General features: G+C 45.9%; 1 protein-coding gene across 4 annotated transcripts in view; it reads left to right on the top strand.

Moving 5' to 3' along the window:
• The window catches only part of phf21b (PHD finger protein 21B), a 75637-nt gene that overhangs the window by 38300 nt on the left and 14217 nt on the right, over positions 1–23120 (top strand). For all 4 annotated transcript variants that reach the window (XM_037121747.1, XM_037121744.1, XM_037121745.1 and 1 more), the window contains one exon: positions 18655–18915. In XM_037121747.1, the coding sequence (XP_036977642.1) occupies positions 18655–18915 (261 nt within the window). The remainder of the gene's footprint in view (positions 1–18654; positions 18916–23120) is intronic.

Genomic DNA, 23120 nt, shown 5'->3' with positions numbered 1-23120 from the left:
CAGGGTCCTCCAGCCAAGTAATGAAGAGTCCGCTGAGCAACACCTTCCTTTGTTACCTCCCCGAGGCATAATTAGACAGAGCCGAGGAGGGAGATCAATCGTGAACATCATCATACGACAGAGTGAAGCTGTTCGATGATTCTCCGGAGGGTTCACTAAAGTGTTTAACAGCCAGTCAACATCAAGGCCGGCCGGCCGCCGTCTTATCCTAAAAACAGTCGTTTAGGACGGAGCGAGCTCTCTCGCCCCTGCTTCATCCTCGGGTCACAGAATGTCCCAGCATGCACTGAGACACCAGCAGGGATGTACAGACGATCCATTAGGATGCACAACTGTGACGGCGTTGTGTTTGTGTCTTCACTTCCAGCTGAAGTCCACCACGGTTTCCTTATTTCAACAGACGCCGTGGTTGGACTCAGACCAACATGTCAGTCCGTCTCACTTCCTGTCTGTGTCCAGTTGGTTCCTACTGAAGACTTGAATCTTCAGTATTCACTCAGCTCACTGTGGTTTTTAGCGAACAAACTGGACGACTCTACTTTCAGATGCTGTCTAATAAACTAATGTATAGATTATTTTATATTTTAGAGGAAGTCTATCTCCAGTTTCCCGCCTGTTGTTCTCGGTCCGGTCCGTGCTTTGTATGAAGGACTCGGCGATCCACCATGTCTCTGCCTGAATCACCACCTGCTATGAGCAAATTAAATATTGACTTCTGGTATTGACTTGTAGATCTAATTTGAAGTGATTGCGGATGAGCAATAATGGCGCTGAAAAGCGTCGGGGGTGTGTGGGGGGGCAGCTTTGATGGCTGTCGTTGTTAAGGGCGCCTTTAATTGGCTGTATGGAGTGAATCATTGAGTTGGAGAGCGAACTAGTTTAAGCAGAAGTCAGGGTCACTTTGTGTGCTCGCTGCTGTATTTCATGATTCAATCAGAGCTGCAGCTGCAGACGAGAAGAGAGGAATTGATGGTTCACAACCAGCTGAGCTGATGGCGGCAGCAGTCGGTGGGATGGATGTAGAGAGGGGAAACAAATGAAAGAAAATGGCTGTTGTTGATGGGAGGCCCCGGCAGCCTCCCAGAGCCCCACGCCGCCGCCCGAATGTCCTCCATCCTCCATCCTCCACCAGCGAGCCCCGCCGTGATGCACCGCCTCCTCCCACGGCAGAGGAAAACTCATCTCAGACGCAGCGCTGCAGAAACAGAGCGTCTTCCATTCAGATCCACTCTGTCAATATTTACCCGCTGGCCTCAAATCAAATACACTGATATTGAAAGTCGTCACACTCGGCGAGGCAAGGAGAAGAAGGAGGGGGAGGGGGAGAGAGGCTCTGCTCCACACCTCCTCCATAAACTGTGATGAGGAGGTGTCATAAGAGGAGACACTACAGCTGAACAGGGACCACAACACCAAGCCTCCACAGCTGATTACTGACATTCAGTCAGTGTTTGGATTTCAATGAGACTTTTTCTAGAATCTACTTCAGAACAGGAACAGGAACCTCCAGTAAAGCCCGGTCCAGAATCCTCTTCTCTTCATTTCAGTGCTCCATAAATGAGAAAATATTGTCACCAGCCGTCCATGTTCTCAGGAATCAGTTATTCTGTAATCAGGTGTGAATGACCTGCAGACCAACCGCTCTGCAGAGCCCTTCAGAGTACAGAGAGGAGCTACATGCTAACAACGGCTCGCACGCCATTTCTTACAAACTACGCCTTCAAACATAAAGTCCCAGACAGCTGACAGATATCACTGCAACAACATTGTGTTATTGAAGCCAAACAGCCCAAACTGTCAAAATAATGTCTCTTGTTTAATGAAGCTCTTACTTTTGTCTTTGCTTTGAGGACTTCCTGCTTCTTTCAAAGTAAAAGAATCAGATAGTTTTTAAATATTTCTGATTGACAGTAAAGGTGTGTTCAGGTTCGTCTCCTCTCGGACTCTCTGGTGTTAAACTGACTCCGTCGTGTCTGTCTGGATGTTTTGGTCGTCTCCAGCTCGACTATCTGTCCTGAACACATCCTGCCACTGAGCGCGCTCAGTCAGGCTCCAGCGGTCAGAGGTTATTGTAAGATGTGGTTGAGTAAATATAGAACAAAGAGCAGTGACAGGCTGCATAGATATACATCTTTAAAACACGGAGTGGACCGCATGTCTGGCTGCCCTGGTGCTGGTCCTGGTGCTGGTCCTGGTCCTGGTCCTGGTCCTGGTGCTGGTGCTGGTCCTGGTCCTGGTGCTGGTGCTGGTGCTGGTGCTGGTGCTGGTCCTGGTCCTGGTCCCGGTGCTGGTCCTGGTCTGGAGTCTCAGTAATGTGTTTTAATCTTCTGTTATTTAATGTTTGATGAACAAATTCTGAAGAAAGAAAATAGTTTTACTGTTGTTCAAATATACGTCAGCGTCCTTTATCCCGACGTGAGGAGTTTCTCTCCCATCAGACCTGGACCTGGAACTGGTTCTGAGTCAGAACGTGAAGCTTTGATGAGTCATGTGTTTAATCACTCTTTAATCAGAAATGAGGCCGTTTGTCGTCACGGTGATTCGATCCTGAGCATTGATTGACTTCTCTGGACATGAGATACAGAATCAGATAATGATTTTTATCTTTGATCTCTCAGAAAACACCACAGAGGCTGAAGCACAGAGTGAAACTCCAACCAGCTGTTCACTGTTAATGAGTGTAACACAGTGGAGAGATGGAGGACAAACAAAGTGTTTCATGTGTGATGTAGCTGTGGTGGAAGATTTCTGATGATAACATCAGGTTTGTTTTTTATTATTATTATGTTTTTAGGCTGTCCATCCATCCATGGGTCACATTTTGTGAACACAATATCACCTTTGTCCTCTATGACTGGAGGATGAACTGATGAGACTCCAGAGGTCAGAGGTCACTGTGACCTCACACTTCACATTTTTAACTTGAGGATTTGTAGAAGAGTTCAGATGTGACGTCTGTCCAGCTGCCTCAGCTCAGGAACGAGCTCCAAGAAGAAATTCTAGTTTTTCCCTTCAGACTCTTGAGTTTGAAACAAAGCCGTCTGCAGGAAGTTCCCTCACATTCTGTAGTTCTGTTCCAACGACATCTACTTCCTGTGTGTCCGTCCCCGGAGAGTTTCCTCCATCTTGTTGATTCTTCTGCTCAGTGTGGGAAGTTTTCTCCTCACTGTATCCGGAGGATGAGTTTCACTGCACCGACGTGATGTGACTGTGATTTTTGGCTTTATGAATAAAATGGATTTGATTTGAGATTCATGTGAACGGTGGCGCTTGTTTCAGCGTCAGGCCTCCATGTTACATCACGAGGCCCCTCCCCCTGCACGGAGGAGTGTGTTGGGATGTTTCCTCTCCGCCTCGGGCTGAAGGTGGGAGGAGGGGAGGGACAGAAACACCCCCCCTTTGTCCCCTCGGAGCCCCTGAGCGCCTGCAGGAAGTTCTCAAATATCTCGGAGGAGACGCGGCGAGGTTGTGGAGGGAGCAGATGTTCCCGCTGACGACGCTCCTGCTGCTGCATACAGATATCTGATCAAGTCGTCTTTGGCCGAGTCGTTAAAGGTTCATCTGTTTAAAACAAGAGGACCTGTTTCACCTTGTTCCAGCGCTGTCAGTCAGAGCACAAGCACAGATGCATGTAACATGGGAGCAGCTAACAGAGCTAACAGCAGTTAGCGGTCATGTTGCATGACCATTTCCAGCGAGTAGATATCACATTAACAATATCTTTATTTTAATGTTTGGATATGAAAATCTCCAGCAGAGAATTCTGATCTGAAATAATGTTCGTTGTGAAAGTCAAAATGTTTTTCACCTGTCGTCTCTCCTCTGGAAAGAAACAGGAAATCCTAAAAGCAAAGTAAAGGAATCATAGTGCTTTTAAACAAGGGAAATGATGAAACTATGTTTGATCCCCAAAGTAATGATGATAAATGACAGAAACAGAAGAATTAAAGGAACTTCAAGTCTAATTTTGGGATGATTTGAGTACCAGGACAATATAGAACAAAGTTTGAGGCTTTTAGACAATTTAAAGCAGAAATGTCACATTTATATCTTTAAATCAGGTCATTTTTATAAATTCTGTACTTTTCTTTCTTGACGCAAGAAAGTTGGTTTCTGGTCCAGAACCGGTCCACATGTGGTCACAAGTATCATGATCTTTGATTCGTCGGCCAGCGAGAGCGACACAACTCAAACATCCAGATCTGATTTACAGCCAGTTTGAATATTCAGGTGAAAGTTTTCAGTTTGTGTTTGAGCTGCTGGTGGCTGTCAGACACACACCGTGTGTGTGTGTGTGTGTGTGTGTGTGTGTGTGTGTGTGTGTGTGTTGTGTGGTCGCTGCTCTTTGTGGCTGCATCTGTCTGACTCTATTGTTTGCGGGGGTCCATCTGCTGGCCTCCAGCTCAGCTCCTCCCCCAGCCTCACCCCCCTCCTCCCCCAGCCTCACCCTCCTCCTCCCCCAGCCTCACCCTCCTCCTCCCCCAGCCTCACCCCCCTCCTCCCCCAGCCTCACCCTCCTCCTCCCCCAGCCTCACCCTCCTCCTCCCCCAGCCTCTCCAGCTGTCCCCCTCCCCCTCCACCTCCTCCATCACTGACGTTGGGTGTGCAGAGAGCTGATCGGAGGTGACGAGGCCTTTAGTTCACTTCACTTTAGATCGGACGTCAGTGATCACTACACGCCGGGTTTCCTCTGCTGAGCTGTGAGTTCTGTTCGTTTCTAATTCTGTCACCAGTTTACGTTTGATTTAACTGCACAGAGTGAATAACATCATTGTGTATGTGCATATATTAACCGGAGGGGGTCGAAAGTGATTTGACTCAGAGAGGTAAATGCAAGGACAGACGCTCCTTCGCTGTCTGAAACCTGGAGCAGAAATCTCAAGTTGATTGATGATTAATTTAATTAATTTAAGACAGCAAATGTCAAACAGTTCCTCGTTTTAGCTTCTCAGTGGGATGATTTGCTGCTTTCTCTGATGGGACACTGAATATTTAAAGTTCAGGACAGTTTGTGACTTCAGCTCCACTTTAGAGAACTGATTTCACTTGTTGTTGTTGTAAAATGGTTTATAAAGATCCAAATAATTCACTAAAACCCAGATGATGATGTTGCTGATCTCCTGAAAACCTCAGAAACTAAATTTGTCCTGTTTTGGTTTTAATTGTATTATAAAGTGACTGAATCTGGCTGTGGACAGTTGTGCTGAGGTGAAACGTCTTTCATTATATTTAAATAATTTGATAGAGAACACAACTAGAATTACAATAAAAAAAAGTTGATAAATAAAGTGAGTTGATGACGGACTTGTTCTCAGGCTTTAGGAAATCATTCTAATCTTTACTGTTGTAAATGTTTGCTCTTGAAATACAGAATAAATAAACCTGATGTAACATGTTTATCAGTGAGCTACAGACTGAACCTGGCCAGCAGATTCCCCCTGTAAGCTAAGCTAAGCTAAGCTAAGCTAAGCTAAGCTAAGCTAAGCTAAGTGGCTGCAGCCAGACGAGTGGTACCACTCTTCTCATCCAGCCATCAGGAAGTAAATGAATGTATTTCAGTTTGGATCACCTTCTCCTGGGTTTGCTGATTCAAAGAGACGTTATTTACAGTTTTAAAGCTGAAATCTTCCCTGCAGCTGCTGAGCTAAAAGTGTTGAAGTGTAAATCTGGTCTCAGATCAGGTTGTGATGTGTTACAGATGAGCTGTATGGAGACATCTGATGTTTCTGTGGTTGTTTCTCTGGTTTAAATCAAGTCTCAGCAGCTTGAGTTGTTCAGCAGAATGCTGCAGCTCTGTTTCTCGTACTTTTTCCTTCCAGCAGTTGAACTTTGAGATGATCGTACGAGAAGCAGAAAACATTTAGCTCCCGTCTTTAAATGTTGTAAAGTAGAAGTTCAGACCTCCTCCAGAGTCACTAAATGTCTCTCAGCTGTAACATCTGCCTCCTGCTGACTTTCTGACTTCCTGGTTCTTTGTCATCACAGATAAAAACCAACAGCAGCATCTCATTTTGTGTCGTTAGAATAACTTCTGTTTCAGTGAAGCCAGTGAGGATCCTCACAAATCAAATAAAACACTAAATATTCCACATTAACTTTGACTGGGGAAGTTATCAGCACTCAGGTCGACTGCAGATATGATTTGATTTGCATTTTGGCAGCTGAAACTTAAGTCCTGTTTTCTATTTGTGGATCTTTTAACCTACAGACTCTATTATAAAACGCAGGTCTCAGATCAGTAAAAGAGAAGTTTTACTCCCACACAAGTGAAAACTACTCAAACTAATTCCTGAATCTCCCTCCGCTGTAATATTCCCCCCGGTGACTTCCAGACTTTGACTTTTCGTTCCTCGTGCCTCCTGGTTCGTTCTTCTCCGTCGCAGCAGGAAAGATAAAACCAACAGAAGCGCCTCGTTTTGCTCAACAGATGTCCTTAATCCCGGCTAATCCAACATGTTAAACGGTTGTTTTCTCTGCAGCGAGCGCAGGGCGCCGACCCTGGCACCGAGGCTTCCCACAGGCCAGTTGGACTCCCTCAGACCCCCTCTGGTCCTGGTCTAGTGCTCTCAGCTCGGCGCCACGCTGCCAAGAAGAGGCTGAATTAATAACGTGTCTGTTTCCGCGGCCATATGTGAGGCTGTTCATGACAGAGGGGAGATCTGACTTTTTAGATTTACGTCTCCTTCTGCAGCATCTCAGGAAAAACACGCTAAATGGATGAATTTCAAAATAATGGTCTGGTTCAGCCGTACGATCCATCTCTTTCAGCACGATGGCTGCAGCAGTGTGAGCCGCCGCTCTGATCGCTGCTCAGAAATGATCGTTTAGCATTTACGACCTTCAGTAAAATCACTGTTTTACACTCGTGCCGTCGTCTGACAACAACAGAGCCCTGAGGGTGATAAATCCTTCCTTTAGATTAGTAATTTGTCCCCTCAAATTTTAAATCACCCCCTTAAATAACTTTTTATTCACTCAATTTAGTGCTTCATACCCTCAAATGACTAGATTCGTTCCCTCAAATTAATAATTTGTGCCCTCGGATGACTAAATCATGGTCTGGAATGACTTCATTTACTCCTCGTCCTCCTCTCAGACATGATGACTTCCAAACCTTGAAGCTGAGGTTTTATGTATCACAGTATCACCATCTATTATCCTTTAAGGCTGTTTTAACACACGTCAACAATACATCTGAGTGCTAAACCCACTGAAATAGAAGTAAAGTCAGAATCAATCAGAGGCCCGAGGCGAGAGGTGTCGAGGGGACGAGTGGACTGAAAGTTGTATCATACACTTTTAATTTGAAGGAATTCATTAAATTTGATGGCACCAATTATTTAAAGATCAGGTGCATAATTTAAAGGTAAAGACCACAAAACTGAGGAATCAAAGTTAATTAAGTTAGCGCTGAGCTGAATGAATAACGTGAAGGAATAATTGGTTAATAATGCTCATTTCAAACGTGGAGCTGGGCCCTGAAGGCAGCACGGTGACATCATCCTGACATGTTGATGTGTTATCAGTGAGAACAGAGATTTAGAGGACAGAAGCTGAGTGAGTGGCAGCAATCTGACCAATGAGAGAAGAAACCATGTCACCGTTTCTCAGTCAAACACAGAACCATCAGAACCATCAGAACATGTTGGGTCCATGTTAAACCTGCCTCGTCACTCCGTCCTCGTCTGAGAAACATGGCGCTCCCTCAGCGTTTATCTGAGGCCAAACCAAATCACCAGCCGAAGCAGAAATGATGTGAACATCATGGAGAGGAGCGCTGCTCGGGGCTGCCGCTCTAATGAACACATTTATTTGCAGAGCCGACGGGCTCGCACACCTTCAGCGAGAGCGCCGAATATTGACCAGCGGCGGCGACAATCACCAGCTGCTCAAAGGTCAAACTCTATATTAAGTGAAGAGTGCAGGAGAAATTATAGAGCTGCCGCAGAGCGCACTGATCAACTCGACTCTCGGCTCCTAATCGCAGATAATCACAGGATGAAAAATGGCAGAAAGAGCAGCGGGAGACGTTAGTGGTGCTGATTAAACGATCAGTCGGCCGACTCCACACTGAAGAGAAGTTTTGAAACACTCGTCCTGTTTCCACGTGTCGACTCTGATGTCTGACTGAACACCAGATTTAAGACGTCTGCTTCTTCACTCGGATGTTTCTGTGCACCTGAAGCAGAAACTGAGCTCAGAAAGCTTTCAGAGATCATCGCTGCAGCGAACGTCGGTCAGTCGCTCTGTTAATGAAAGAATGACTTCATTTATTTTTTAAAACAAGCTGAACAAAGTAACACAGTCCCAAAAGATTCAGGTGGAAGTAAACATACATATCCTGCCACTTTCTCACTTTTCTTCATTATTTCAACAAATTCTCAGATTTATTTATAGCTAATAAACAACAGTCCATTATCCACCCAGCCTAAACCGTTCCTCTTCACTGTACCTGCCAACACATTTAAGAAGCTGGAATCTCAATTTTGACTTTTGTTTCCTTAAAAAATGTCTCAGGCTGATAAATCAATTATCAAAATAGTTTCCACTTAGTTTGATAGCTGATGACTAATCGATGAATTGTTGCAGCCGTACTTTGAATCTCTTACTGTGGATGACAGTCGACCTTTCTCGAACCATTCTCTGGTTTCAGCTCAGAGTAAAACTGATTATGTTTTAATTTACATGAATAAATGTTTGAATTCCAGTAACCTGATCAGGAGAGTGCAGCTTTTACACTGTATTGATCCAGGAACTCAAACAGGACAGGAAGACCAACCCTCCCTTCAGAGTAAAAGCATCAGCGGGGTCTGTTCCTGGCTGTAGACGGCGAGGTGAATCCACGCCTCTCTCCCTGAGGCTGATGGGAAGTGACAGGAAGCGGCCGTGGCGTGCACGAGGAACACAAACTGAGCTTTTAATGACAAACCCCGAGAGCATTGTGTCAAATCAGGCTCCTTCTTCTTCACTGGTTTCATCTTCCTCTGCTTGTTGTCATTTACACCGCGGCCCTCCTGCTGTGTGGGCTGCGAGCTGCGATGTGATGGAGTCTCTATAGCAACATTCCTCCGTGAGGCTGTGAAATAAAGACAGACGTCCCTCTCTGCCTCGTCCTCTCAGCCTCTGAGCAAACATCACCTCGGCCTCCAATCACAGGCTCAGACGCCAGCCGGCTGACGCGCTGTGAAACGGCTAATAAAAGCAGAGGAGGGGACATCTGATCATTTACTTTTTATTGAGAGGAGCTGCGGTGAGAACAGCAGCAGTGTCAGCGTGTCACAGCAGCCTCAGCTACATTTCAGCCTCTCGACCAATCAGCACGTCCCGGCTCTGCGGCGGGCTGGAACGGGTTGAAGACGCGTTTCAACCCTTCCAGCCAACACTCACATCTTTTATCAACTTCCATTCATGCGAGCGGCGCGGCGGCTCTGTCACTTCTGAAAACCTAATTAGCATAGATTGGCGATTGAGATCTGGGCGATGACGGCGGTGAGAGCTGGAGAGTCGCAGCAGGCCCGGCTCCGTCGGTTCTGTTTCTGTTTTGGCATTCAGGCGGCGAGATCTCTTCTGGGCACTTTGCTGAAAAGTTAATTGATGATAAACAAACGGGAGTTTGATGCTGCGGCTGTGATAGGCCGCGTTATTCTCTCCTCCAGAAGTGATCAAAGAAGCTGAAGGCAGCAGAGAAACAAACAAGTGATTAGAGCGTTGATCGATTGAAGGAGCACTGTCACTAATTCTGTGTTTCTAATTAAAGTTTGTGTCTTTGAGTCAGCAGAGCTTTTTATCTCTGCGTGCAGCCACGCTGCTGTTGACTCTGGAATCATTAGGAAAGGATGATAAATATCATTTTAGTTATTTTAGGAGATCATTTTATTTTTCTTATTGTGTTATTAAAAACACAGATGAAGGGAAACTAGAGGCCGTTTAATTTTAGGACGAGGTTATGTTCTCATTTGTGTCCATGTTGTTTTGGTTGTTTGTTGGTTAGCTGGTTGGACTGTTAGCTGTCAGAACAAGTCAGAACAAGACAAAGTGGGTTTTCTCTCTGGTTTTGCTGCTTGTGGCCTCTAAAATTAAAAACTGGCAACATAAAGTATAATTGAGTTCCCAAATTTGTAAACTTGGAAACAATGCAAGTTGATGTCGTTCTGCTCTTTGAACAGTCTGTTTTTCCTGCTCAGCTCTTGTTTCTGATGTTTTATCTGCACAAAGTCAGTGTGAATAATGAATAATATTTACCAGGCGCCTGAATATGAGCTTATAAAACATGTTCAGGGTCATTTTCAGTGATTTTGTTATTACATGTAAGACGACATGACAGCCAACAGAAGCAGCTACAGCTCATCGTCCAGCCTTGTTTTCTCTAAGAGATAATTATTTCGCTGTGTTCAGACTCCAGATTAATGACAGGAGCACTTACTGAACTTCTGTCGTCCTGCGGAAACAAACTTCAGTCTGTATCGGTTCAAACGAGCCTGAAACCTCGTTTGTTCTCCAGATGTTTCGGCAGCAGCTTTGATTTGACTTTGGGTCGGTAAGCAGAGACAGTCTTTACATTTGATCTGGATCCATCAAACATTTGTAGTTAAACATCTGTTAAATGATTAATGATCTGAGATGTCATCTATCCACTAATCAATAAATCGATTGATCGTTTCAGCGCCGGTTCATGGACATTTCCTGCCGCCGTGTGTCACATTCCAATGAACTCTGTTTCACATGGAGAAAATTAGACTCGGGGCACGTTTGATTTGCATTTAAATGGATTTATTGTCCGCTGGCGGTGTGACGGGCGGAGACTGACCACGATCAGATTCATTCTGTGGGAGGAAATGAGGAATCAGGAAGTGACACTGAGAGTAAAGTTCAGCCGGACGCCTCCGTGTGTTTGTTTGTCTGCGTAATGAACATTTTAATGTGATCGTTATCTGCTGCCAGAGAAGCAAAGCAGCTGCAGCACTGACGATTAACAGCTCATACAGAGGCTGAACACCGACAACACAGAGCTGATCAGCTGAGGCTTTGAGCTTCATTGATTCTGTGTCATTCTGAATTCATTCACTCACTTTCACTACAGCTACAGAAAATAAATATGTTTTTTACAAATTTCTCTCGATGCCTTGAGATCTGAAAGTAAAACAAATCAATGAGTTCTAAGCATAAATATTGAAACACAGTTTGCTTCAAACATCATGTTTCTACTTAGAGACAGAAAGAAGTTCATGTAGAACATTTGCTGAATTTACAAGAAGGTCCAAATAATGCAGAATGAGTCCGAGACAGAGTTTCACAATGTTAGAAAGTTTGTTTTAACTCAACAGCTCTTAAAATCACTACATTTGTTAATGGAGTCTGGTTCTGTTGGGGTTCCACGGAGGTCGTCAGGCTGCTTCAGTGTGGCCACGCGTGTGTTCACACTGCGTACAGAGAGAAACGTCCTCAGTGCATCTTGGGGACATTCACACCTGTACTTAACTGTCCACTTGTGGTCGGATCACTCAGCTTCTGATGACTTTCGGCCGGCTGCCAAACGGCGCGGTCCTCGTCACCTCCAGGCTCAGACGAGTGCCTCTGAGGGAGGAGCTGATGGCACATAACGTGCCATTAAAGCCCCTCAGGTCTGGATTTCAGAGCTTCTAATGTACACAGGGTGCTAAAGAAAACACCACGGAGACAAACAGAGTGCCTCTAATTCTGTAACACCAACAGAGGAGTCGGTTAAAAGGTGCCTGACAGATAAAAGACTCGGGTCCAGGGGAGCGCTCTTATATATTGTTGAACAGATGTGGAGACTCGTGTCCGAAATCAATCCACGTGAAGCTACAAGGACGGCCAATGACTTTGATTCCAGAGCGTCTCCACCTCTGGATCACCAGATGGGAAACAATCTTAATAACGTGGTAAAGGGCAGCGTCTTAACGAGCTCCGTCCTCCATACATCTGAGGTCATTTAGTTGCGGGTGGCGGCGGCTTTCATCAGCGTCCGCTCGCCGCTCGCCTTTCATCCTCAGACGCTCTAATGACGCCCGGACACCGTGATGATGGGGAATGGGTTTTCTGATGCAGGACCAATTTTCTGCAGCTACACGCGTTAACTTGGCTTTAAGAGACGATGATTCACGTCGGCGTGTTGTCCGGCTCCGAGCTGGTGAACATCAAGGTGGAGTGAATCACCTCCAACTGTGTGAACATGAGTCTCTAACACACGTCGGTCCACTTGTGTTCAGTCGTCAGATCAGTGTCCTGTAGTTAAACGTTAGCAGATGTCTTAACTGTACTCATACTGATCCAGAACAGCTGAGATCATCTAAAAAATGTCTTCATTTGATTTAATGTCTTCAGTTTCAGCTGCTACAGCTTTAGGAAGTCGGGGAGTTGGGGCGCCAAAAACAAACTAGAGGTTTGTTGTTGGAGAATTGAGAATTGTTGGCTGACTTTAATTTTTTGGGTGAACTGCTCCTTTAAGATGCCTTCTCCTCATCATGTTCTTGTTGTTGAGAGGAACACATATCAGACCATCTGTGAACTCGACTGGCAGAATTTAATTGAGAGCGCCGCCACCGCTTGACGGCCACCGTTAAGGTCACGCGTCCGCTGTTTACTGCGGCTCCGGCGAGCGGCCGGGATTATCCACACTCATTATGTACTCTGTTTTGATAGTGTGCCTTTGAGATAACGGGGCCGCTGGAAAACGCATTAGTAGCTGTTCAGATTTCCATCAGTGCAGCTGCCAGACGGTTTCTTTGTTTACACTCCATTTACCAGCGAGGCCCTTCAGTCCTGAAAGGTGCCGAGGAGACGGACGGCTGCAGGCTGTCCTGGTTCCTGCCGGTGATGGAAGAGAGGCTCCAGTCCTTCATTGTAGTGAAACCACAATAAAGAAATGCTCCTTTAAGGATGTTGACAGGAGCGAGCTGTGAAGAGTCCTCCAGTATTCAAGGTGAGAGGACGACGGCAGAATCACACCAGAGGTCCCGTCAGTCACAGAGCTTCATGATCGGTGGATCTCCTGGAATCACTGGTGTTCAGATTAGACTTTTTTAGACTTTTTAAGAGCTTAATTACAATTTCATAAACATTAAGAAAGTGCTGAGGAAGATTCTGGGTGGAGAGAGTCGACACTTCATGGACCTGGTGCTGAGACGGCTGCTTCTAAAACTGACAACCAGCGTTGAATCTTTCAGAATCTTTTCTAAAATCTTCAGTTGAAGTTACAGAGGAAACATTTGGACTGGACAGTATTAAAGTTTCCTGGACCAATATTATTACTCTTCGATCACAATGAGCTTTCAGTTCGGATCATTAAAGTCAGTATTGATCAGAAGACAGTTTACTGGGAGAGGAAGATGTGATGACATGGCCAGAGATCCTTTGTTGATGTGTTTGTGAAGAGGGTTCACTCTGGACAGATCTGAGAAACACAACTTTAAAACAATGCATCTTTTATTTCAGCTGAATATTATTTGACCTGTAAACAGCCGCCGGGATCAAGTCGAGCTGTTGTTGTAAAACCTTATTTTTATTCCAAGACGAGTCTGTCGGGACATAAAACCTTGTTGATCTTCACTGATTGACATGTGTGACGGTTGCAGAGCGCGAAAACATTGAAATCAAAATCCTGTTGAATCACGTCAGCTGGCACAACAATTGATTTTTCATTCAGTCTGCTGATGAGAAAACCCCCAAGTCCAAGAAAATGAGCAGAAAGTCTCAGTAGAAGAAAACGTTGAGGCGTCAGAACTGGACTGCTGCTGGTGACGCTGTTTGGACTCGTCCCAGTTCTGTGCCAGACTCGAACTGGGCTGCTGTATTCTGGGACTGATTTCCTGCAGAGGTGAACCCCCTCTGGCAGAGCGACAGCTTATCAACAGGGGCACACAGGACAGAGGCTGGCCCCTGGCCCAGTTTGGCACAGAGGGGCCATCAGGGACCGAGGCCCCGCTGCCCCACATGTGGAGGTGGAGGTTCAGCATGGAAACACTGTGGCTGCAAGCCAGCAGGGAGACTCTCCAGAGGTGTTTCTGGCTTCAGGGGACACCGACAGACTGTCGCATGTGTCATTGCGACAAAACCTGCAGTATCCATCCATCCAGGATCTGACTGTGAGGCAGTGCAGGTTGGAGGATGATCTAATTGTGACCGTGCAGCGGGACGCTCAGATCGAGTTGACGGCGAGTCTCCTGGGACAGAAACGAGCTCAGAAGACGGTGTGATGAAGTCAGATTCATGTCCTGAACTCTCAGATGAAGGTTTCAGTAATGCAGCAGAGAGAAATCAGCCTTTTGTTAAACACTGTGTGTCAGCTGAGCCACGCTGCTGTGAGTCTGGACCATCTGGATTCAACGTCAGCAAACATGAAGCAAAAACTTAAGTCGGACTTCAGATAGATCAATAAATAAATGCAGACGTTTGACATTTCCAGGTGGTTCACTGTGATGTAAACGACATGTCAGGTCTCTGTTAGCCTGCCACTGTTAGCAGCAGACGCACTTTAATTGAACTAGTCACCACAACAGTACCAGACTCCATTAACAAATGTGGTGATTTTAAGAGTTGTTGAGTTAAAACAAACTTTATAACGTAGTGAAACTGTGTCTCTGACAGATTCTGACTCATTGTGTCCTTGTTGTAAATTCAGCATTAAATGTTTCAGCTGAAGTTGTTTGTCTCCTTGTAAAAAGTGTCAGTTTGTGGCAGCATGTCTGTACCAGCCTGTCTGCTTCTGTGTCTAAAGTGCTAAAGTCTTACCTGCCAACATTGATCAGCTGTTTGAACACACTGTTTACACTGATTTCACCATTTACACTCCATTTATGAAAGAAGAAACATGTTATTGATCTAAACATGTCACATGTTACAAAGACACTAAACAGGAACAATATAGGCGACTTCTTTGTCCCCGTGGAGAAAGTCCCCAGACTCCCTTAACAAATGTGTCAGTTTAGTGAGTTGTTGAGTTGGAGACACTTTATAAACTCTGTGAAACTCTGTCTCTGACTCATTCTGCATTATTTGGACCTTCTTGTTAATTCAGCAAATGTTCTACATGAACTTCTTTCTGTCTTCGAGCAGAAACATGGAGTCTGTATTTGCATACAGTGCAGTGTGGTCACTCAGATGCAGGTTTATGCCAGTCAGACATTTTGTAGGAAACTCTTGTCGGCCATCTTACCCAGAGTGAGGTGAGACTGACATGGAGACGTGGATGGTGACACGCCATTACAGTCGAGTCACAGATCCTCACTGTCCACTTGCCTTCCAGATGAGTTCCTGACTGTCTTTGAAATTCCCAGAAGGTCATTTAACAGCATTTACTGTCGGCCTGCAGGATCCTCAGAGCCTCTGTTAGCCACTCGAGTCCATGAGCTGCACAATAACACTGCTCTCCCAGTTCTTCCCAACAGACAGAGTATCTGAGACTGATGTCAGTATTTAAATCATTCATTCAATATTAATGTTTTAACATAAATACATAACTTTTGATCAAGACCCAATAACCTTCTGTGTGTTTTGAAGACAGTCGGGGCTTTAAATCACTCCCCAGTTACCACGAAAACTAAATTATATTTTCAATTAAGGTGCAAAATTAATTAGCAGCTTTTTTTTAAACTTCGGGTTGAAGTTCCATGTTTGGTTAATTAATCACATGTATTAAAGGCGTTTCAGCTATAAGAGGCAGAAAGCTTTTAGGATTTAGACACGTTAGGACGCTTTAAAGTATAAATCAACGGATCGCTGTCACACTACTGTGGCCTTAAACTTCCATCCATCCATTAATGATCCTGTAACGGGCTGTTGATGACACGACTCCCAGCTCTAACCTACAGCTCCACTGCCTCTGTGTCGTGGTCTTTGAGGCTGGTTGGATCTGCAGCTCAGTGTTTGTTGACTTATTTAAACCTGTAAATTTTTGAAGACCGTTTCTTGTTTCATCTCGTCCTCGGTGCCGACGGTTGTTTGTGCTCCAGATATTCAGTTAGACGTGTGATCACATTCTTTGGACTCTGTGTGACGTTTTGAAGCCTCTCATCTTGTCTCTGCTCTGTCGTGGCAGAAACGTGCATCATGTCGTTGAATTCTCTGAGGAATGAATTGCTCCGGAGCAGCTCTGGTGAATCTTGGTGCACTCTCTGTCGTTCTCAGTAAATCCTCCTTTATTCTAATTCCAGGTGGTTTAAAAAGCTCTCTGTGCTCTGTGGTACCTGCTGTCATCTCGCTCTGCGTCTCCCCCCTTCATTCACTTCCTCCTCGGCTCTCTCCAGGAGGGACGAGTCTCAGCTCTCCAGCCTGGAGAGGCTTTAAATGAGTGACCTTTGAGACAATCAGAGGTGCCCCGGCTCGAACAAATGCTGAATGGCGAGCGGCGGCCCCTGGGTCCTGATGGAGGCGGCTGCTCGCGCTGCCTGTGGATTACATTGATCCCCTGAAACAATGGGGCCCACCACACTCACTGTGGAGGGGAATTAATAAATAACAACATGAGAATAAAAGCAGAACTGTGGAGTCGTCTGCTGGGCTATAACAGAGTTTCTCTTCTCTTGTCAGAGAATCTGGTTCACTTCTCACACAGTCAGCAGGTTTACAGACACGCTTCTATAACATTAACCAGGAGGCAGGGCTGCTGTCCCAGTCCATGTATGAAGAAACAGGAAGTTGTCTCTCGCCTCCTCTGATGTGATGAACGCCGTCGTCATCACACGCTGTAGTAGCTAGCTGGTTCACTGCTGAATCACCAGACTCCCTTAACAAATGTCTCAATTTAGTGAGTTGTTGAGTGATGATAAAGTTTTACTGTGTAACTTCACAACTATAATCCTCTGATTCAGAGCATCATGTCATGGTTGGTATAAGTTGAATTTTGCTTTAGTCAAATGATTTAATCTCTTCACTTGTGTTGCTTTTATTTCAAAATAAAAGCACACTGTTATTAATTATTAACTGCGTTGTGTAAACTAACTACTAATCATCATGTTAGTCCTGATGCAGTGAAGAACAGGAAGCTGAGAGAGAAACAAACAGCTCCAGTCCACCTTAAAGCTGCAGCCTCCAGCCTGGAAGACTTCTTTGTTGGTATTGCAGCGTCTCTACATGAGTGTGTTCAGCCCCTCAGCCCCTCTCAGCAGATAACAGGGAGCTGTGGTGGTGAGGCCGTTTCCTCTCAGGATAAATAAATTCAGCTCGTTTGGATGAATCGTATCGAGAAAGAGAAACTTTTTGTGATGAGAATCATATTTAAACTGGACTTCTTCCTCCACATTGATGTTGTTTATCAAAGCGACTCTCTGCTGATGTATTTAAAGATGATATCTGCAGCCAGGAGGGACGCTGAGGTCTGAAAACACTCTGTGAGCCACGTCGCCTGCACACAACACAAATCCTTTATTTTCTTCTCCAGCAGGATGCACAAACTGTCTGCTGCTGCCAGAGAGAAAGAAATCCCTCCCCCTCCCCTCACCCACAGACCCTGTGTAGTCCGCAGAAAGCATGAAACAGGCAGCAGCGGGATGAGAAGGGCAGTGGGATGGAATATAAAATATTTAGAGAGCCTCTTCTTTTCAGTGGTGCCAGGGTGAAGCGGAGGGGAAAGCGAGATGTACTTATCTCTGCTTTGGAAGATGTGTTTTTCTTTTCCAGGCTGAGGAGGAGGATGGCTGGGTGGGGGAGGGGTCTGACTGTGTGTGTGTGTGTGTGTGTGTGTGTGTGTGTGTGAGATGATGATGATGATGATGATGAGGCCGCTCTGGTGGGGAGGACTGTAGGACAAGTGGAGCAGCAGCAGTGTGTCTGATTGTGTTTCACATCACATCAGCGACAGCAGAGCTGCTGCAGTGACATCAGCTTCACTTCTCTCCAGTCGCTCAGCGTCACTTTATTCATTCGTTCGTTTCACTTCATCAGGTTTTTACTTTCTTCAAAACAAACTTCATTATTTCCTGTGAACAGACACAAGTGATGACTGATGGGTATTGTAGTTCCTTAAAGAACAGATGAGTCTCTCAGTGTGTTTACATGACACTAAGATCAGATTTCTAAGATGCATGTTTACACATTAGTCTGACTGAAATCGGACCAGATCTGATTTCTCATAGTCGGATTAAAATAGTCAGATTATTCGATTGATAGTCGCATTGCTCCTGCATGTTTACGCTCCAGCGGATCCGATCGCATTTTGCCTTCTGCGCAAGTAGAAGGACGGCGGATCATTGTGCATCTAGTTTGTGTAATTATCATGTACACCATATACCAAGTGTATAAAGATGCAGCTTCGTCTCGCTCTTCGTACGCCATCTTTCTTGAATGCCGAGGCAGCTGGTGACGTAAAGAGGTCAGCCGGAGGTGTTTCTGTTACCACTAGTTGAAATGGGCACAGCGCCACCTAGTGTACCGGAGTATGACACGCTCCGGACAGTAGTTAGATTTTCTCACCGGCATGTATACTCTGACGACTGCAGTTGTCTGATTGAGCAGCATAGTCGAACTATGGCTGTAATCTGACTAAGCTGTGCATGTAAACGCACTGAGTGATGGGTGTTGTAGTTCTTTAGAGAACAGATGAGACTGTCTGATGGGTGTTGTAGTTCTTTAGAGAACAGCAGTGAAGTGTGCTCTGTGTACAAATACTTTAACACGTCTCTCTGTGTCTCCGAGCAGAAGCTGGCAGTCAGAAGTTGTCCTGTAGGGACGACGAAGCCGCTGTCTCTCATCAAGCCTCCCAGCCAGGGCATCGCCATCTCCGTGGTGCCGGCCAAGGCTCCCGTTTCCATGGTGACGGCACATATTAACGGACAGAAGGCGGCGAGCTCGGAGCCGCTGCAGACGTCCCCCATCAACCTCCAGACGGGCGGCAGGGTGGCGGCGGCTGGAGTCCACCCGTTCAGCAGCAGGAGAGCCGGAGAGCTGCCTCCTTCTCAGGTAAAACCTCTGACATCACAGCACCTGGAACACCTGTGTGGGGGGAGGGGCCAGTGAGAGCACTGCAGGAAGATAAAGTTCAGTTCAGTTTCTCTGATTGACAAGCCTTCAGCCCAGACCTCCTGCTGTCCTCCTCGTGCTCCTGGACCGTTCGTCTGTGTGGATATAGTTGAATGAAGCCTGTTTGAGTCCAGATGTCAACTGTGAAAATCAGCCTGAGAGCATAAATCTGCACTGACTTTGACATGAGACACATCCTGTACTGTTGTGTGCTGTTGTGTGCTGTTGTGTACTGTTGTGTGCTGCTGTGTGCTGTTGTGTGTTGTTGTGTGCTGTAACAGAGGAGCAGGTTGCTGTTGTATTCTCAGTCTGAGTGTCTGTTAGGATTCAGGCCACAGTCTGGTCCACGCTCTGTATTCAGCACCATCACTTCCATCAGCACACAGCCGGGGATCAGAGCTTCACGCTCCACACTGGCAGCCTCCACACTATTACTGTAATTGCACGGCCCCACAGAGGGAGGAGGGCCGAGCCGCGGGGCCCTCGGGCTCCGGCTTTATGATTCCTCTGTCTGTCCGTCCATCAACACGTCTTAGAGAAGATGGAACATGTCTGTCAGCATGACACCTCCAGACAGATCCTCAGCAGAGACACGTGAACTTTAAAACCTCCGTGAAGAGACGACACGTGATCTCTCTTTATTAGTTCTGCTGCCAGCGTGACCAGAACGCCTTCAGTCAGTCACAACGAGCAGCTGTTACAACGGTTCGATCAATATCCATTCAGGCACATGTGCAATAAAAACCGGTCAGTTATTTTCTCATTGAATCGATGAGTTGTTTATTCTTTATTAGTTGTTTATTCTTTATTAGCTGTTTATTCTGTGATATGTCATAAAAACAGGTTGATCATTGATCTCTGAAACTGTTGTGTTGTTTCACAGATAGTCTGCTGTCACGGAGCAGAGAGAGCAGACAGTGTCAGTAGTAGTCGAGGAGAGAACTCTGACAGTATTTGTGTATTTAAATGGTCGTTGAGGTTCGGGGAGGGGCCAGCCGCTCCTCGGAGCTCTGTGATTGGCTGGTTTCTGGTCTCGTCCTCTGGTTGGGATGCAGAACAGGTCTGAGGCTCCGACACGAACGCAGACGTTTGCTGCGATAACGCTGCTGTGTTTCATCACCGTGTCACTCCTCCCTCCTCCTCCCTGTGTTCCTCCACCCTCCTGTCGGGCGGTGGAGGTGGCGGTGGAGGTGGCGGTGGAGGTGACGGGGTCAGGCAGCAGCAGGATTGTCTCCGGGCTCTTTATGGCCGACGGTGTTCTTCACACAGCTGCCTGCTGTAAAAAGAAAAACCCCTCGCAGGCCTCCACACTTCTCCTGCCTCCATCAATCGAGAGTCATAAAGGCTCGGCCAATCAGAGGCTTGGACTGAGGGGAGGGGGTGGAGGAGGTGGAGGAGGTGGAGGAGGGGGGAGCAGGTCCCTCAGACCACCTGGCCACTAATTTGGAGATCAATAATGAGGTGTAATGAGATTGCTGCTCTGCATGAGTGCACACATTATAGTTGCATTGTTTCAGAGAGGACACGCACACACACACACACACACGCACACACACGCACACACACACGCACACACACACACACACACACACACACACACACACACACACACACACACACACACTGCTTCTACAGATTCAGACTTTCTCCGAACTCTTTATTTGTTTTCTTCGTCGTGTTTCGTGTCTGCTGAAGACGTTTCCAGTGACGTGGGACACAGTAACATGTAACTGAGTAGATTTACTGGATTTCTGGTCGAGTCTTGAGGCACTTTGAGTTTCTTGAGTATTTACATCTTCTGTTACTTTATTCTTCCACTGAACTTTGAGTACTTTACCTTCTCTCAGTATATTTATTTGATAACTTTAGTTACTAGTTACAACAATCAAAAATAAAAAATACTGATCCTGAGTCAGTCAGGCAACTTTCACTTTTACTAGAATAATATTTTGATGAGATCTTCACTTTTACTTGACTGTTGGACACTTTTTAATTCTGGAGGTTTGTTTACAGAATTTGGTTGAAAGTTGGATCCATAACTCAAAATGTTTAACTTGATCTTAACTTCAAGGAACCACAAAACTCTGAACTGAACAAACCTTTATTCTATGTATGATTTCTATTTTTGTAAAAAGAAAAGTTATTTCAGGAAGTTCTCTTTATGAACTTGATTCTCTTTAGACAACATAGTAATAAACCATCAGCTGCTTCCAACGTCCTGTGTAGAGGATTCAGTCGTGACGTTTCCCTAAACAGTAAAACAATATTCACATTGTCAGAGAGGAAAATATGAAGGTTGTGATATAAAATAAACTCTAAACCAATGAGCAGAAGTCTTCCTGAGACACTCGTGTGGAGCTGGAGCTCAGCAGCACTGAGGAGGTGTTGGCTGTTAAACTGACGGGAGGTCCGGTTCTGTTGGACACCTTGAAGCAGAGACACAAAGAGGCGAGGAGGCAGGATGCTGCTGTAACGCTCATCTCCTTCATGGCTCTCCATCTCGCCGCCGCCTTCCAAACACATCTTCATCATCTTTAAACAGCAGCAGGTCATCGCCGACATCCGCCTCCGAGTCTGGTCGATGCCGGGAAGGTGGATGGTCTCTGAGAGGGTCCGCGCTCCGTCTCACAGCCGCCAACCACCAACAGTGAGATAAAACCTGGAGATGAGTTATGAGCTCTTGTGTCTGCTGCTCAGAGAGGAAGAGAAAAGACGGCACACACGGAGCCTCAGAACCAGAACTAGTTCTGGTTCTAGAGGATTCCAGAATATTTAGGGGTCAGCATCTTTCAAAATCAGGAAGATAATTTGTCTTTGTAGAATCAAGCATCCAGAAAGTGTTCCTGGAGTCCTGGTGTAGCTTCTCAAGGTGACGGAGGGAGTGCTACAGGTCCTGGAGAACGTTCAAAGTTCTTCTGTCATTGAGGAAGTTCTGGAGGTCCTTCTGGAGGTTTCAGGTCATGAAAGTCATTTCAGTGGTCCTCAGGAGGATGTTCTACAGGTTCTTCACACTCAACAGGTTCTGTTGATCATGGAGGATATAAGAGACCTGGAGAATATTCTACTGATCACGAGGGACGAGGGGTTCTTGGTTCCAGTGAACCGTGAGGACGTTCTCAGGTTCTGAAGAGTGATTGCGTAATGTTCTCAGGGAGTAGAGAGGTTCTGGAGGTCATAAAGATTTCCCCAGGGGTTCTGGAGGAGGTTCTGGGGATCTCAGAAATGGTTCTGGTCCTTGTGGAGTTTCTCAGGCTTTTGGAAAATGTTCTTGAGTTTCTGGAATCAAGCTGCAGAGAACTGTAGTTGTTCTTGGTGAGGTCTGGATGCTTCAGGGAGGTTCCACGGGTCTTTGAGGACTCAGGTTCTGTTAGAAGGGATCTATGGGTCCATATGAGAGTGTTGTGGGTTCTTGGGAAGGTTCTTTTCATCCTTGAGGAGATTCTGGAGGTTCTTCTGGGTTTTTTGGAAACGAGTCATAGAAATGATTTCAGTGGTCCTGGGGAGGAGGTTCTATGGGTTCTCCACAGTGAACCGGTTCTGTTGGGGTTCTTTTATAATGTTCCAGTAAGTAAGTAAGTACTATAGGTCCTCAGAGAGAGAAGTCGAACGTGTCTGATGGCAGCAGGTTACATGTGACTGAATATCTTTCACAAACAAACGACTCGATCACTGCAGGAAGAAACCATCAGTTATCCAGCGTGCAGATATGAGATCAAGCCGCGCTGCAGCGTCCTCCTCATTTTTAAGCTGTGAATGTAAAAAATGTATTTTCAGCATCAATATTTAGAGAGAGCAACGATGAAAGACGAGTCAGAGAGTCGATGAGTCTCCACTCTGTGATGTGGAGGCTGGTTTCAGACTCTCGCTGTGCGTCGAGGATCAGATCTGATTGTGAAACTGTGAATAAAAGAAGTCGGAGGATTCAGACTGAACTGTTTCCACTCAGCAGCGCCTCATTATCAGCTCCGCTCGGCCAAACGCTGCTTCACGGTGGAGCTGGAGAGAACAGCGCCCTCTGCTGGCCGCCGCAGGAACGACAGGGACGTCCAACGGTCACATGTCTTATTATTATTATTATTATTATTATTATTACTTGGATTATAATTATAATACATAAGTAAATATTTATATAAATAATAAAGTAA

This window comes from Acanthopagrus latus, chromosome 14 (genome assembly GCF_904848185.1).
Source record: "Acanthopagrus latus isolate v.2019 chromosome 14, fAcaLat1.1, whole genome shotgun sequence".
Lineage (NCBI taxonomy): Eukaryota > Metazoa > Chordata > Actinopteri > Spariformes > Sparidae > Acanthopagrus > Acanthopagrus latus.
This window is presented reverse-complemented; position numbering and strand designations above follow the sequence as displayed.